General features: G+C 46.9%; 1 protein-coding gene across 3 annotated transcripts in view; it reads left to right on the plus strand.

Annotated features, from left to right (window-relative positions):
* The first annotated feature begins 840 nt into the window (after positions 1–840).
* The window catches only part of RORA (RAR related orphan receptor A), a 351,059-nt gene continuing 338,332 nt past the window's right edge, over positions 841–13,567 (plus strand). The window contains exons 1-2 of one of the 3 annotated variants that reach the window (XM_085234217.1): positions 841–971; positions 2,013–2,257. In XM_085234217.1, the coding sequence (XP_085090343.1) occupies positions 2,086–2,257 (172 nt within the window). In that variant the 5' untranslated portion in view covers positions 841–971; positions 2,013–2,085. Of the gene's footprint in view, positions 972–1,896; positions 2,258–13,567 lie in introns of those variants that run through there. The other 2 variants (XM_085234214.1, XM_085234218.1) reach the window with 2 other exon arrangements.

Raw genomic sequence — 13,567 nt, forward strand, 5'->3', positions numbered from 1 at the left:
TCTTCCTAATTTAAAGTATTTGGAATACTAAAAACAGTCCTGCAAAACACTCACTTGAATAATCCTCACTGTGGCAAGTAGCTCGATTGTTCCTGGTACTGGTGAAAGGCAGTGCTCTGGCAGCTTTGAGGAATGAAGTCCTCTTTTTTTATTAGCTGGGCAGGTTTCCCAATACACACTGCCCGGTCAGCCTGCTTAAACCCTGAAGAGAGAAGGATAAGCTTTCTCTAAGGATAACAGGCATTTCAGTTTCCACAGCTCACATAATTCTTGCTTCTATTTGGAGGTTGCCAATTAGTGAAAAGTGAAGGAAGAGAGTTTGCAGGAAACTGCAACTCTAATCCAACAAACTTGCATCACAGAAGGACCACCTCGCTGCTCTCGGCACATTCCAGCACAGCCATGCCAAAAGGACTGTGAGCCGGAGTTAGCGTGCACTGCAGTTGCAAGGGTGAGACCTGCCCCCCGAGCCTCGAAGTAAGGCACTGGGAGCAAACTGTGCTCCTGCTTCCCTCGTTTTCACCCCCACCCTGTCCCTTGCCCACTATCAAGGAGGAGGCAGAGATGTCTTCATTTATCACTGGGAAAAAACTACACCGCTTTTTGTGCTTGTATGCTGGGGCTTCCAGGTCTGCAATAACTGAGTAGTTAATCTGTGAGGACAAACATCACTTACTCAATGGACAGATCTGGAAGTTGAGCTGTGATCTCTGCAAATTTATTTGCTCTGTGTAAATGCAGAATTGTTGTTCTATGTGCTGCAATCTCTGCTTGCCCCTTTCAGATGTATGCAGTGAACAAATAATCAGAAATATCATGCAATTCTTTTTGTTTCTTTTTTTAGACATATGTAATTGGAACTTCAGGACCTCCAAGTCAACTAATGCAAGACTCTATACTAAAAGATTGAATATCAACAATGCAGGGGATAATCTGATTTGTGGATGCCATCCTGGAGCAAGTATGACATGGTATGTTTCCAACCTATTTTTGAAGCAGGCCCTCTGTGAGAGAGCAGTGACATAGGGGCCATGGGGCTGCTCAAGCTGGGTTTGCCCAGCGTTTCCCTGGAATGCCATCAGGTACTAATGCCAGCAGCGCTGATAGTATAGCATAGGACAGCACCTAGGTCCTTGCTGGCAAGAGGTGGTGTATCAGCTGCCTGCACACAACTGAGCACCACAGTGGAAGAGCTGGTGCTGCTGTCAGTACCGATATCTTGGTTTGACAGATGAGGTCAGGGCACGCTTCCTGTCAGAACCTTCTGTGCAGAAGGCTATAGGGCTGTACAAGATGCGGCCTCTTACACAAGAGGGATGCGTCCTTCAGCCTGCTCTTTATGGCAGATGTTGCTTTATTTTAAAATGGGGTGAGCGGAGCGCATCATTACACCATGCTGCACGAGGATGCTTTTAGAAGTCTGACCTGGTGTGAGAGAGTTTTCTGGTACCTCTACTGTCACCTTTTGTCCCGTGTCAAAGTGTACCTCGTTGAACGGGAGGTATTGTGTGCAATGTGCCCGCGTGGCTGCTGAACGGACAGGTCCTGAGACGCTTAACATGGATGGCATCTTTTGCTGCAGCTCCAGCTGAAGCACCAGGGAAGGAGAGGGCCGTGTTTCGAGGCTCTTCCCCGCCGGGGTGAGGCCGGAGCCGCGACCCGCCCGGACGCGCTGACCGAGCCGAGGGTCCGGGTTCGGGAGGAGGCCGGCCGCTTCTCGCCGCCCCGTGCCGCGGCTGCGCCTCGCCTCCCCCGGGCCCGGCGCGGGGCTCGGCAGGGCCGGGCCGGCCCAACCTCCCCGGATACCCGCCCGGTGCCCGGGGCCGTGCCCGCGGCTCGGGGCCATGGCGGAGGGCGGCGGGGCGCGCGGCTGGCGGCGGAGCGCGGGGAGCGCGGGGGGTGCGGGGGCGGGGGTGCGCGGCTCTCGCTAGCGCTGCTTGTGGTCACAGCCAGGCAAGCTCGCATCCCATCTGGATCGCGCTCGCTCTCTCCCTTCTGCTTTTCTACCATAGAGTTGCGCTGGAAACAGAAGATAGAGGGAGTGTAGGAGCTCGCCATCTCCAAGCGATCTACATTGGGAAAAACATGGAGTCCGCTCCGGCAGCCCCCGATCCAGCAGCCAGCGAGCCGGGCAGCAGCGGCTCCGAGGCGGCCGCCGGCGCCAGGGACACCCCGGTGAACCTGGAGCCCGCCCGGAAAGGCGATGCGCCGGCTCCGGTCCGCAGGCAGAGCTACTCCAGCGGCGGCGGCGGCAGAGGTAGGAGACTTGGGGAAGGGGGAGGGGGCCGGGGGAGTGGGATCGGGGTGGGTGGGAATAGGAAGAGGGGGGCAAGAGAAGGGGGAAATGCGGCGATTTCATCCCCCGGGGTGCCGCCGGCGCTCGTGGCAGCCGCGCACGCAAACGCGGCGCGCTCCAACCCCCTGCCAAACCTCGCAAACTTTTATCGCTTCTTTTAATTGCGGCGGGAGGAGGGACAGAGGCGATGGAATACCGAGCGGGGCTCGGCGCTCCCCTCCCGCTCCCGTTCGCTGCCCGCGGGGTCCGGATGGGCACCGCGCTCCCGAAATTACATAATTTATAAATATATAAAGCAACAGCCCGAGTGCGGGGATGCGAGGGAACAAACTTTTAAAGCTGCAGCGTCCTTCCTGCCCCCCGCCCCCCTCCCGGCGCGTCTCCGTTTGACAGTTTCCCAGCCGGTGCGCTTCGCCGGGTCGCGAATGGGGGATCCGCAGTTAAAGGGAGCTCGGCGGTGCGGGGAGGACCCGCTCGCCGTCTGCGTGCCGGTTTCCCTCGATTCATCGCCGTACAGCGGGCTCCTCGCGGGGCGGGCGCTCTCGCAGCCGCCCTTGTTCCGCGGAGGCGCGCAACTTCGGAGGGGGCTCCGCCGCCGCTCCTCGAGCGGAGCCCCCGGGAGCCCCTCCCCGCCCGGCCCCGGGCCTCTCGCACCGCGCGGGGAGGGGCATTACCCCCTCGGGGGAGCGCTCCGGGGCACGGAGGGCGACGGATTAAATAAAGGCGCGCGACGACGCCCGCGGCCGCCGTGCGGGGAGCCGGGAGGAGCGGGGCGCCGGGAGCGGGGCCGTCCTCGGCGGCGGGGCGCGCGGTGCGGGCCGGAACATGGCTGACCATGTGCCGCCGTGTGTTTTACAGTATTTTTCCCCGCTCGGCCACGCCCCCTCCGCGGGCAGCTCCCGCCCGGGGACCCCGCGCGGTGCGGGGCGGCGGGGGGCGGCGGCGCCGCGGGCGGGGCCGGGCCGGGCGTACGGGGCGCCCGCCGCGCGGTATATTTAGCGCTCGAGAGAGAGGATGTGGCGCGCGAGCGCCTTATGTAACGGAGTTAATGAGAAACACCGGAGAAACGGCCTCTCTCCGGCGGGGAGTTCTCCGGGCACTCGCGGGGCCGGCGGCTGTTACACAACGGGCGGGCGCGGGCAGATGGTGCCGCGGGGCGGCGGGGCCCGGCCCGGCCCGGCCCGGCCCGGCGCTGGCGGAGGGCGCCGCGGGGCGTCCATCAATTATGTAACGCTCGGTCGGCGCTGCCGCCGGGAGCGCGCGGGACGGCGCCGGGGCGGCCGCGACCGCGGTGCGGAGCCGCGAGGCCGCGGCGCTTCTGACCCGCTGACCCACATGGCCCCGCTGCGGGACGGGGCCCCGCTCCGCGCCCCGCGCCGAGCCGCCCGGGCACGGCCGCACGCGAGCGGCGCCGGTTATGTAACGCGCGGCTGCGGCGCGAAGGTCGGCGGCGGAGATGGCGCGCCGTGCGCTCGGCTCCCGGCGGTGTACGGGGCTGCGGGACGGGGACGCCGGGGTGGGGGTGGGGGGAAAGAGGAAAAAGAAATGTTTGGGTTTTTGGGATGATGTAATGGAGTTGGAGGATAATGCGAGTCTACTCCTAGAGTGCAAACAGTAGAATATCGGAGCTGGCGTTCTGTGCTAGTGTTGCAGAAATTACAGTATTGGAAATAAATTGAGCTACACACTGCACAGCAGGCGACTGTGGTACTAAAAACACGAAGGTACAAATCTGGGCAGGAAAACACCACGGTAGTCATATTTTAGTCTCCTTGAAATTGGTATTCAGTGGTGATGCAAGGTGGTCCCTGCAGACTTTGGTCATTTAGTGTTATAATTATTGTTATTATTGAAATCAGATTTTACTTCTTGCTACTATCGCGTGGTTCTGGATTTCCTACAGCACCAGCACGACCTTAGCATGTAACTGGTACAGGTGAATGTATTTTTAGAGCAGCTGCCTGTAAGTTTGTGCGTTCAACTGTGCATGAGTGTAGGAATTTTCCTGCTTGGGCCGCGGTTCTGCAGCATGGTCCAAACCAGCAGCACCGGGCTCTGGGGCAGCACGCAGGGAGGAGTGGTGCTGTCAGTACAGCTCCACGTGCACACAGCTGTCCGTCTGCAGGAATCCTCGTTTGACTCAGCAAACGCTTTGAAATAGTAGAAATGTTTGGTTTATGCCCCTTCTTTTCTTTCCTGATTGCGTCTGTTGCAGCGCTGCTCTGATACTTCAAAATTTGTGATAGCTAGCTTATCTGAAAGGAGGGAAAAAAGTGGAGAAAGAGTTATTGGTGAAGAGCAGATGGGGACAGTTTGCTGTAGACTAATTCTTAAATTTAGCCGTAGTTACTCTCACACTAGTGTTTCAAAGTCCCTAGCTCCCTGGTATGCATGCAGAAACGCCAGGTCCTCCTGTGCCTGATTCCTATTTTGCTGAGGTTATGTTCTTTGTGTCACTGTGAGCAACGCTGAACTGAAAACATAAATCCAGGAATTATCAGCTTTCAAACTCGGCAGGATTACCAGTTTATTTGGGATACAGGTGTGTGTGTGTATGCTGGTGTGCAGACAAAGTATTTCAGTCTGCTGTTGAAACATTGTTGGAAAGGTGACAACATATATGGAAAAAGTAGGAAACTATTGGAAAAGCCTGTTTTCTTCTCCAAGCGATATAGTTAGTGTTAACACTGTTTGCAAAGGTTTCCTAAGAGAAGTTACTGTGCAGCAGGTTTGATCACAGCCTGTGCTCGCGTTCCCACAAGGTCTGTAGTTCCCCATGATGAGCAGAAGCAATGCTTGGCTCAGCGGCTGTGGCCCCGGCCCGAGGCTGTGAGTGCTGTGCGTTGTCCTCTGCGGGCCCTGGTGGCTCTGCAGCTCTTCCCAGGCTTAAGGCCTGATGTTCTACCCATCTACTTAAAAGTAGGCATAATTGAATAAGCCATGTTTTAATAGAAAACGATTGTCTCGTAAAAAATGAGAAGTATGTAAAAGCTTTCTAATCTGATAAAAGTGCCCTTGTTCTTGGTCAATTGAGAGGATGTTTTACTGGGAAAAAAAAACCCTGAAGATAGCATTCAGATCAGTAGAAGATGCTGTGTTTAAGTATTGTCACGAGGCCTGGAATTTACTAATAGGAAGATGCAGCTGTGTAGGTGCTTGTGGTCCTCATTCACATTATTATGCTGTTGAACTGCTGTTGATTATTTTCCAGAAGTCTTCTTCGGAAAGTAATATGTCACCTCATCAGCCTAATCCTTTTTCTTCCAATACAGTGGGTGATGGTGGTGATTTCTGTGCTTAATTTTAGTTTGGGTGCTTTTCCACAAGTAGGAATGTGACAGCATTAACAGTGATATCAGTAGGTTTGTTTTGTTCTTTTCTTCTAATCTTCTGGTTTTCTCTGGGTTCAGATTGCTCTGCAGAGTAAAGTCGTACCAAATGTTGACGTGTTGTTTTGGGAGGCCTCTGAATTTTTATGAATTTGGACCTGTTGTGTAGATGCTGAGGGCTGACTTTATTATGACCAAGGGTTATCCCACACTACCGGCTTAGTTTGTTTTGGTGTGTGATAGGCGCAAGGAACCCTTTAAAGGACAGCTCTGTTTTAAATGCTTGTAACACAGGAGCAATAATAGCAGCAGTATGCTGTTCTCCTAGGAACAGTGCAGCTCCTATTTCAATAAACTGTAACCTATTCTCTTAGTTTATTTGCTTGAAAAATATCTCAGAAGCTCATAAACCAGTATGTAAATACTGTTATCGTTCAACTAAGTGCTGTAATTTTACTAAATAAAGAATGTGTTTTGTAATGGAGATTAACGGGCTGTGTGACAGTTTCAGTTTGGATACAGCACTGCATTTGAATGGAAAGGGCAATTTCAGCTTTGGGAGGTTGTCTGGTTTTTCTAGTGTTTGTTTTCTAAGCTACAAAAATGCGTACTGGGAAAAATCTGGAATGTCTCAATTGATCTCAGTGGATTTAATCTGAGAGCTATCCCAGCGAAAAAGAAAGGAGAGAGAAAAGCTAGTTCTAAATTACTCTGCTATCTATATCTCCCTTGAAATTAATTCATATGCAGGTGAATGTGAAACGTTGGTGAAGAATGAGTTTTCAGTGGCAGGCCATTGTAGAAGAGCAGGCGTTAAGAAAAAAAACCTAATAAAAAAGGGGGATATATCTAAATGTAGTGGCAAGTCTGGGTGCTCTGTAGCCTCAGGGTTGCATACAGACGGTATTTCCTGGCTTCTAAGGGAAAAGGCAAAAGGGCCTGCAGTTGGAGGCTGGTGCCAGGCTGCTGGGTAAGGCTGGGAAGGAGAGTGTCAGGCTTAGGCAGGTCGCAGGAGCTGTCACAGTGGGGCTCTTGGCCTCGGGCCTTGCTTTGTGTGTTGCAAGCAGTTGTGCCACGGTCAGATGTCCATCTTTGTCTGCAGGCATCCACTCACCACCCCAGTTCCTGCCATCTCCGATCTGCAGGGCAGGATGCGTGCAGGAAGCTGATGGCTGCTCAGATGGTGCTGAGTCTGTCACAGTGCACTTACACCCAGCCTGTGCTCACTGGGGACATTCTGTTGTTTTTGTGAATTTCTCTGGCTTTGGTAGAAGCAAAAGTTAATACAGGTGTGAAGTCCTTCAGGTGGGGGAAGCTTCTAACAGTTCATATGCAGAGTTCTGCTGTCCTGTATTCTTTTAGTCTTTTTTTTTTTTTTTTTTTTTTTTTGCAACTATTTCACGTGCCCTCTCTTGCAGTGGCACTCCTTGTAGCCTTATTAATCACTTGTGGAAGTGTAATATACAGAGTTGTGAGTTTTAAGATTCAAATATGCGTGCCCACTGCTGGCAGATGATTTGTGCCTCCATACCATGCTGATCCTTATGGATCCGTGGGGCACTGAGCCTGAGTCCTTGTGCTGTCACTACAGCCGTTGCACAATTTGCATCACAAACTGATTGAACTTCAGTTTAAAGGCTGTTAGCTTTTCTGGCTGCCCTGTTCTGACAGAAAGTTTTTCCACAGCCTTGCTGTTCAAGTGATTAGAAGGCTTCTTCTAACTAAATGCACCTGTGACTGTTCTCTCATATTGGTTATAAAATCTCCTTGGACTGAAAATGAGAAAGAGGCTGGTAGTGTTTTTGGTAGCTGAACTAGCATACTGAGCTCTGTTCTCTCACTCATGGCTTAGATCTTCAGCCTGTCTGTTATAGATGGTCTCTGCTGATAGAAAAGCAAGAACAGCCTGAGCTGCATGTTAGGAGGAGGTAGTTGTATAATTTCTTGAATGTGAAGGTTGTGAATTATTTCTCATACTCTTATCTGAGGGCTCATCTGGGCATGTTACATGTTCAGCAACGACTGAGCTCTTCAGAGACTGACGGTATTAGGGTGTGTACTTTTATGAAGAAATTGTGGGGCTTATTTTACGGCAGTTTAATCTTATAGTTTAGCCTCATTGCACCATTCATTTGGAAAGATCCCCAGGTGTTTTAAACTCTATCGGGAACCATTTTGCTTATTACTGAAATCCAGCCACTTCTAGTGTGGAATCTGACAGCTGCTTAATGGTGCTCAGCCATGCTAAGCAGATCAGAACAGAAAGTGAAGAATACCATACCTGATTGAAACACTCAGAGGGATTTTAGGTACAGATAATATAATTATCTACATTGGAATTGGGTCAAACAGCACTATTCCTGTAGAAAATTACTAGATATTTTCAGGGACTGTGTATGGTCAAGAAATTGGTTTAAAATATCTTCCTGAAAATTGTACCTGCAGCAGTGAGATAATCGAAGATCCTGCTGGTTAACCTATTATGATCACCAGTTGCAGTATTATCGGTGTTCTCTTCAGGTATTTCTGTGTATGTGAACTGTTTGGTCTGGTGCTGGTGTGGGGAATGTTACAGAACAGAGGAGAGAACTGGGTTGTCGGAGGTCTTCCTTTGTGAAGCAGATTTCTGTGCAACTCTTCCTTCCAAAAGCATCCTGTGATGTGTACTGATATTAACAGAAGTTTTTACATTGCTTGTGGAGGTTCTGTTGGCACTTTACTTAGGCCAGGAAGGAGTTGAGTGCATGTGTGCCACCATCCTTCCTTTGGGAAAACGTGGGGCTCTCTTCCAGTTGTCTTCAATGTCGCTTCCCATATGATCTTGAAAAACAGAATGTAAAAAGAAGATCTATAAAGACGCAAAGGAACAAACGTTAAAATTCACAATCAACCAAATGTGCATAAATGTTCCAGTAATCATGACTGACTGCAGAGTCTTTCATTTGTAATTTAATCTAATAATTTCCATGCACTGCTAAAGGAACACACTATGAAGCTGGCAACTTCTGAGAAATTGCTGTGCTGTTACAAACAGCATTTGAGCTGGCATTATAGCAGCATGATAGATAGGGAGATGGAGAACAAAGTTAGCAGTTGAAACCGAGCTGAGAAATTGTTAGCAGAATGTGAGAAAGCAGAGCTGGATTATGATAACCTCCCTGGTAGAATCAAATTAAACCTTTTTAAAGGTATTATTGATTTTAGTTTATAGTTGTACCATGTATTTACCTCACATGGGTGCAGGAGATTAATGAGGCAGGTGTAGTGATCAAGGAGTGAAAAACTGCGGTGCTGCTGTTCTTTTTTAAAGCTTTCATTTTGTACAGACCGTGGGATATTTACAGCTTTAATTGACAATATGTCTGTGGGCTTTAGTTCTGCAACTGTTTAAATGGATTGGAAGTGTTTAATCTACGGTATTGGAAATGAAAGCTCCTGAACAGCGTGAAGGAGGTTGAATGGCTTTCCCCCCTTTATAACTCAGTTAAGAATCCTTAAACAATGCATATTTGTCCAAGGAGACACTTCGTGTGAAGAGCGGTGAATGTTTGGCTGAGAAAGCTATGGCTAGTTTTGAAAATACGACTGAAAGAATAGAAAATGAAAAATCAAAAGGCAGAGGTGGACCATTTGGTGTAAGTGCTATTGAGTACGCATCCGAGAGCACTGCCAGCTCCTCACATAGGAGAGAGGAGGTTTTTTCTGTGCTTAGATAGAAGTGTTTGCCTTGTATTTCTGAAAAAAACATGTTTTTGCAGAGCTGTAGACACCATGGGGAAGACTTAAATTATGTATTAGTAGAGCCCGACTTGACTGTTCTGGAACTGAAGCAAGGTCTGTTAGATACAGTCAAGGATAAAACCAAGGCCAAGGCTTGTGAAATACAGATTGTAGGTTTTATTTTCTTCCTGTCACGGAAGTGTGAGAATACTTTAAGTAGAGGTGGGAAAAAGCTTCTTTATGAACTGATAGATGATGATACCAAAGTCTCTGCCAAATGCAAATCAGTTAGAGGGCTGTGCTGCGTTGCATCTGTAACTTAGGGCAGAAAGGTAAGGTTTGAACTATTACTTTGAGAGAAGTACTGAAATTTGATAAGACAAGCTGAAACACAGCTTTTCTTAATACTTTACTTGAAGTCAAAATCTGTCAGTATAAAAGCGTCTTCTAAATCCTGTGTATATTAAAAAATAAAATAAAATGAAGCCAATCTCAATGGAAACTGGGGCATAACAGAAATCTCTCTTTGCATCATCTTTCATTTGTGTAATCTTCAGGAGAAGTTTTGTAGTTGTTTATGTTGCAGTTATAGAAGTTAGAAAGGCTTTTTTCCTGCCTGGATTATTGTCAAGTGTCCTTTTAAAAATTCTGATGGAATATACTCTGAATTATTAGCATCTGATGTTGAATCATAGCGTTTCTGAGGCAATACGTGATAGTCTGGTATCAGAAGCTCAAGAGCAATTCTTTCTAGGGCTGATGCTTGGAAGAATAATAAATGAAGACAAATGTAGTCATATTGTAATTTCAGTCTCTACACATTTTTACCCATTTATCAATGACCAGTTCATCTTCAAACTGAGACTTTCATAACCAAACCAGTAAGTCATTTCTAAAGATTTTATCAGTCAACACTTGTGATATTTTTAGTGATATATTATATTCTGCTAAGTTCAGGTATACTTTCAAAAACTGAAATCTTATTTCCATGAACACCAATCTGCAAGAGATCAGATTTACACCCATTGTGTTAGCAGAAATGAGGGCTTCTGTTGGCTATTAGAGTTCTGATCATATGTGTGTTTAATATTAAGCATTGTGAATGATTCCGTTGATGTCAGTGACTCTATATAAATGTACAAAGCTGTGCGTTTGTTAAGGATCAAAAGACTACTAGGAATCAAGAACTGCACTGTAAAGTTGTTGAAAAAATACAGACTCATAATACTGATGAACTTAATTATGGAAAAGCAATAAATGGTTGTTTTCAGTGTAGGTAGCACTGGGTGAGTAGTTGCAGTTGCTGTGGCAGATATTACCCAGCTATAATCTTGCTTCCAGAATCATGTTGCAGCTCTATCAGAGGAGAAGAATCAGTCCTTGTTTCGGGAGAATCTTGTGCATGAAACTGCCATTCCACTTCTTAGATCATTGTATTTGCAGTTATGCTAATATTAGCAAAAGTTTGTCATATGTAATTGATGAAATCCTAACTTCCTTCTTTTTATAATAACCAAAAAGTCTTTTCTGTGTCCTCCTGGAGAAGAAGAGGGAGGGAAAGGGAAACAAACTGTAGGGATTGAACTGTAGAAAATTGGAAGGCTGATTCTTGAGATGACTGGGCTTACTGGTGTTGGTATCTTTAGACATTGGCTTGTTACCAAATCTGTGTGTGCCAGCTTGGTTTCATCCAAGAGAGTGTGACATATAACTGAATTTTCTACCTTTTCCCTCCTTCCCAAGAAATTACACTTCAGGAGTTTACCTCTTTTTAGGGCTTCCTGTTTGTGATGAAGTTACAGTTGGTAATTGTGCTGATTAACACCCCATGGAAATTACTATACACATGTCACTAGCTTCCCAGAGATGCTCTGGTATGAATGGAAGTGCAATATCCAAGGATATGCAAAAGATCGAGGTATGATCATACTTATTTATTTCTTAAAAGGAAACAAATTCATTTCAAAATTCCAGCTGGTCATTAACTTTGCCCAGCATCTCAGTAGATGAAGCAGATCTATCCCTAGAATCTTTAGTGTCGATTCTCCGAAGAACACTCTCTCCTACCACATTCAGCTTAGAGGAAACAAACTATTTTAGATAAAGCCAGAATCAGCAAGGTTTACAGATAGCCTGCTGAATGGAACTTTGTGTTTGAGTTTCGTCCCATTGTTGGGTTTCCCTGTTCCAGCTGTGTGCTGAAATGGCTGACTGGAGTTCCCAAGTCTGCCTTGCTGTTTTCAGCTCAGTTTAGAGGTTGCAGAAGTGACTTGTCACAGATCTCTGGAATTGACAGTTCTCTTCCGAATTTCTGCTGCATATCTTCTTTTCCATAGCGGAAGTTCAAAGTGAAATGTTGTTAGGGATTTGGGAGCAAATGATCGCAAATGTCTAGGTGGAACTTGTGCCAGTGTACTGGAAATATTTTGTTGCATTGCTTTTGTCTGCACGCAGCAGAATGCATGCTGAAAGCAGACTCAGCTCGGGAAGAACAGCAATAAAAAATGTGAAAACAAACCCAGAAAAGAAGTAAATGAGGCTAAAGGGGAGCAATGATAGGGCTTAAAGGATAGATGACTGATTTGGAGATCAGCTTGAAAAGGATCCAGACACATTTGGAAAAGGACTGGAGAAATGGGAGAAACATTGGTGCCTATTGAAGGGAAAGGATAAGATTTTGTTGCCTTATTGCCTCAAGACAATTCATAAATTAATATTCTGTGATGTCATCTTTACTATGGAATGTAATAAAACATATTTTTAGTGGACAGTGGGGTCTCAAACAGTTGCCTCTCGCAGATTTGCTTCAGCACCCTATTGTTCTCAATGAGCTCTGACAAAGTGCTTTTGCCATAGATGTGCTAATGTGTTATACAAATTATTTGTCTTATCTCCTTGCTGTGAAATTAGAAGCCCTTCCCCACAGTGTGTTAAGCAGATTAAAATGAAAGCCTGTTTTTATGGTCCAGGAAAGTGCAAATATCTTAAATAAACAAAGAAAAATAATGTGATGTAATAGCGGGGTGTTATTAGAAGGCTATATGAAGCAAATGTATTTCATAACCTAAATGATGAGATAAGTTTAAGTTTTCCTTGAAAAGTTTTATATTGTTTTTTCTGATGTCTTAAATCAAAGGGAAGAGCTTGAGATAGCTAAATTCCACCAAGATACCTTTTTCACTGTTTCTTGAAGTTAACTTCCTAGACAACTGTGCAGTTCCCTCTTTGAAACCCTTCTGCTGGCTTCGGGCTGTGTTTGCCTTCTAGCAGGCCGTCTTGGAGCAGATTTTTGGCTGTCCTGGAAAGTGTTAAGCATCATACAAGAGGCAACTACCTGCTGCCTTTTGTTTATGAGAGAGAAGTTGTTTGAAGTAATACTCATCCGATGGCTTTGCAGAGGTAGATACGTAATTCAGGATTCATATTGCTCACTCAAACTTCTGTGTTGTGTACCACTTCCTCCTATCCCCCACCTCCCTTGTGGGTAGAATGTATTTTAGTTACAGCTGTATTTTAAGTTACCAATTTACTCTAATCTTAGTGTCGCAGTGTTCTGAGACACTTCATACTTTGAGTGCTCTTCTGTGCATGTGGCCTCTGTCCCATAGAAACTTTGAGGTTGTAATGCCATTATTGCAGATAGGATGTGGTTAAGGTAAAAAGAGTATCTTACTGTGTTCGAACAGTAGCTCAATTAAGAGATCACATGCTAGCGTTGTGCATTTGGGAACAGACAGAATGATGGTATAATGTCTGAACGAGCATTGTACTTTTTCAGGACTGTTTCCTTAGTTTTCTTAGTAATTTCTCTTATTTTCCTACCTGGAAATAACAAGCAAGATTGTATATTGTGATGTCAGTGTAATGCTGGTCGTTGGAGCCTCTTCAGTTCCTGGTCAGGGTTGAGAAGTTTGAAAATTGCAGGTTACACTGTTTGGAGGTTGAAACTGAGGCATGCTGAATTTCAAATCACTAGGACAGTGAGGGAGATCCCCTGTCCGTGAGTTTTACAGCACCAGGCTGAGGAAGTGTCATGGGGAGTACTTCCATTGCTGACATTTGCTTCCCATAGGAAACATAGGAAGGGATAAGTAGAAGTCATGCATTATTCTGTCTGCCGGGGTTAGAGGAGGAGGAGGTGGTAACAGCTGGGCTGTTTTCCTTCTTACTCTCCAGCATCTGCTCTAGGTAGCTCCATGCAGCCATGTGTCCTTGGCCATTT

Source organism: Meleagris gallopavo, chromosome 12 (assembly GCF_905368555.1).
Source record: "Meleagris gallopavo chromosome 12, MGAL_WU_HG_1.1, whole genome shotgun sequence".
In the NCBI taxonomy this organism is placed as follows: Eukaryota; Metazoa; Chordata; class Aves; order Galliformes; family Phasianidae; genus Meleagris; species Meleagris gallopavo.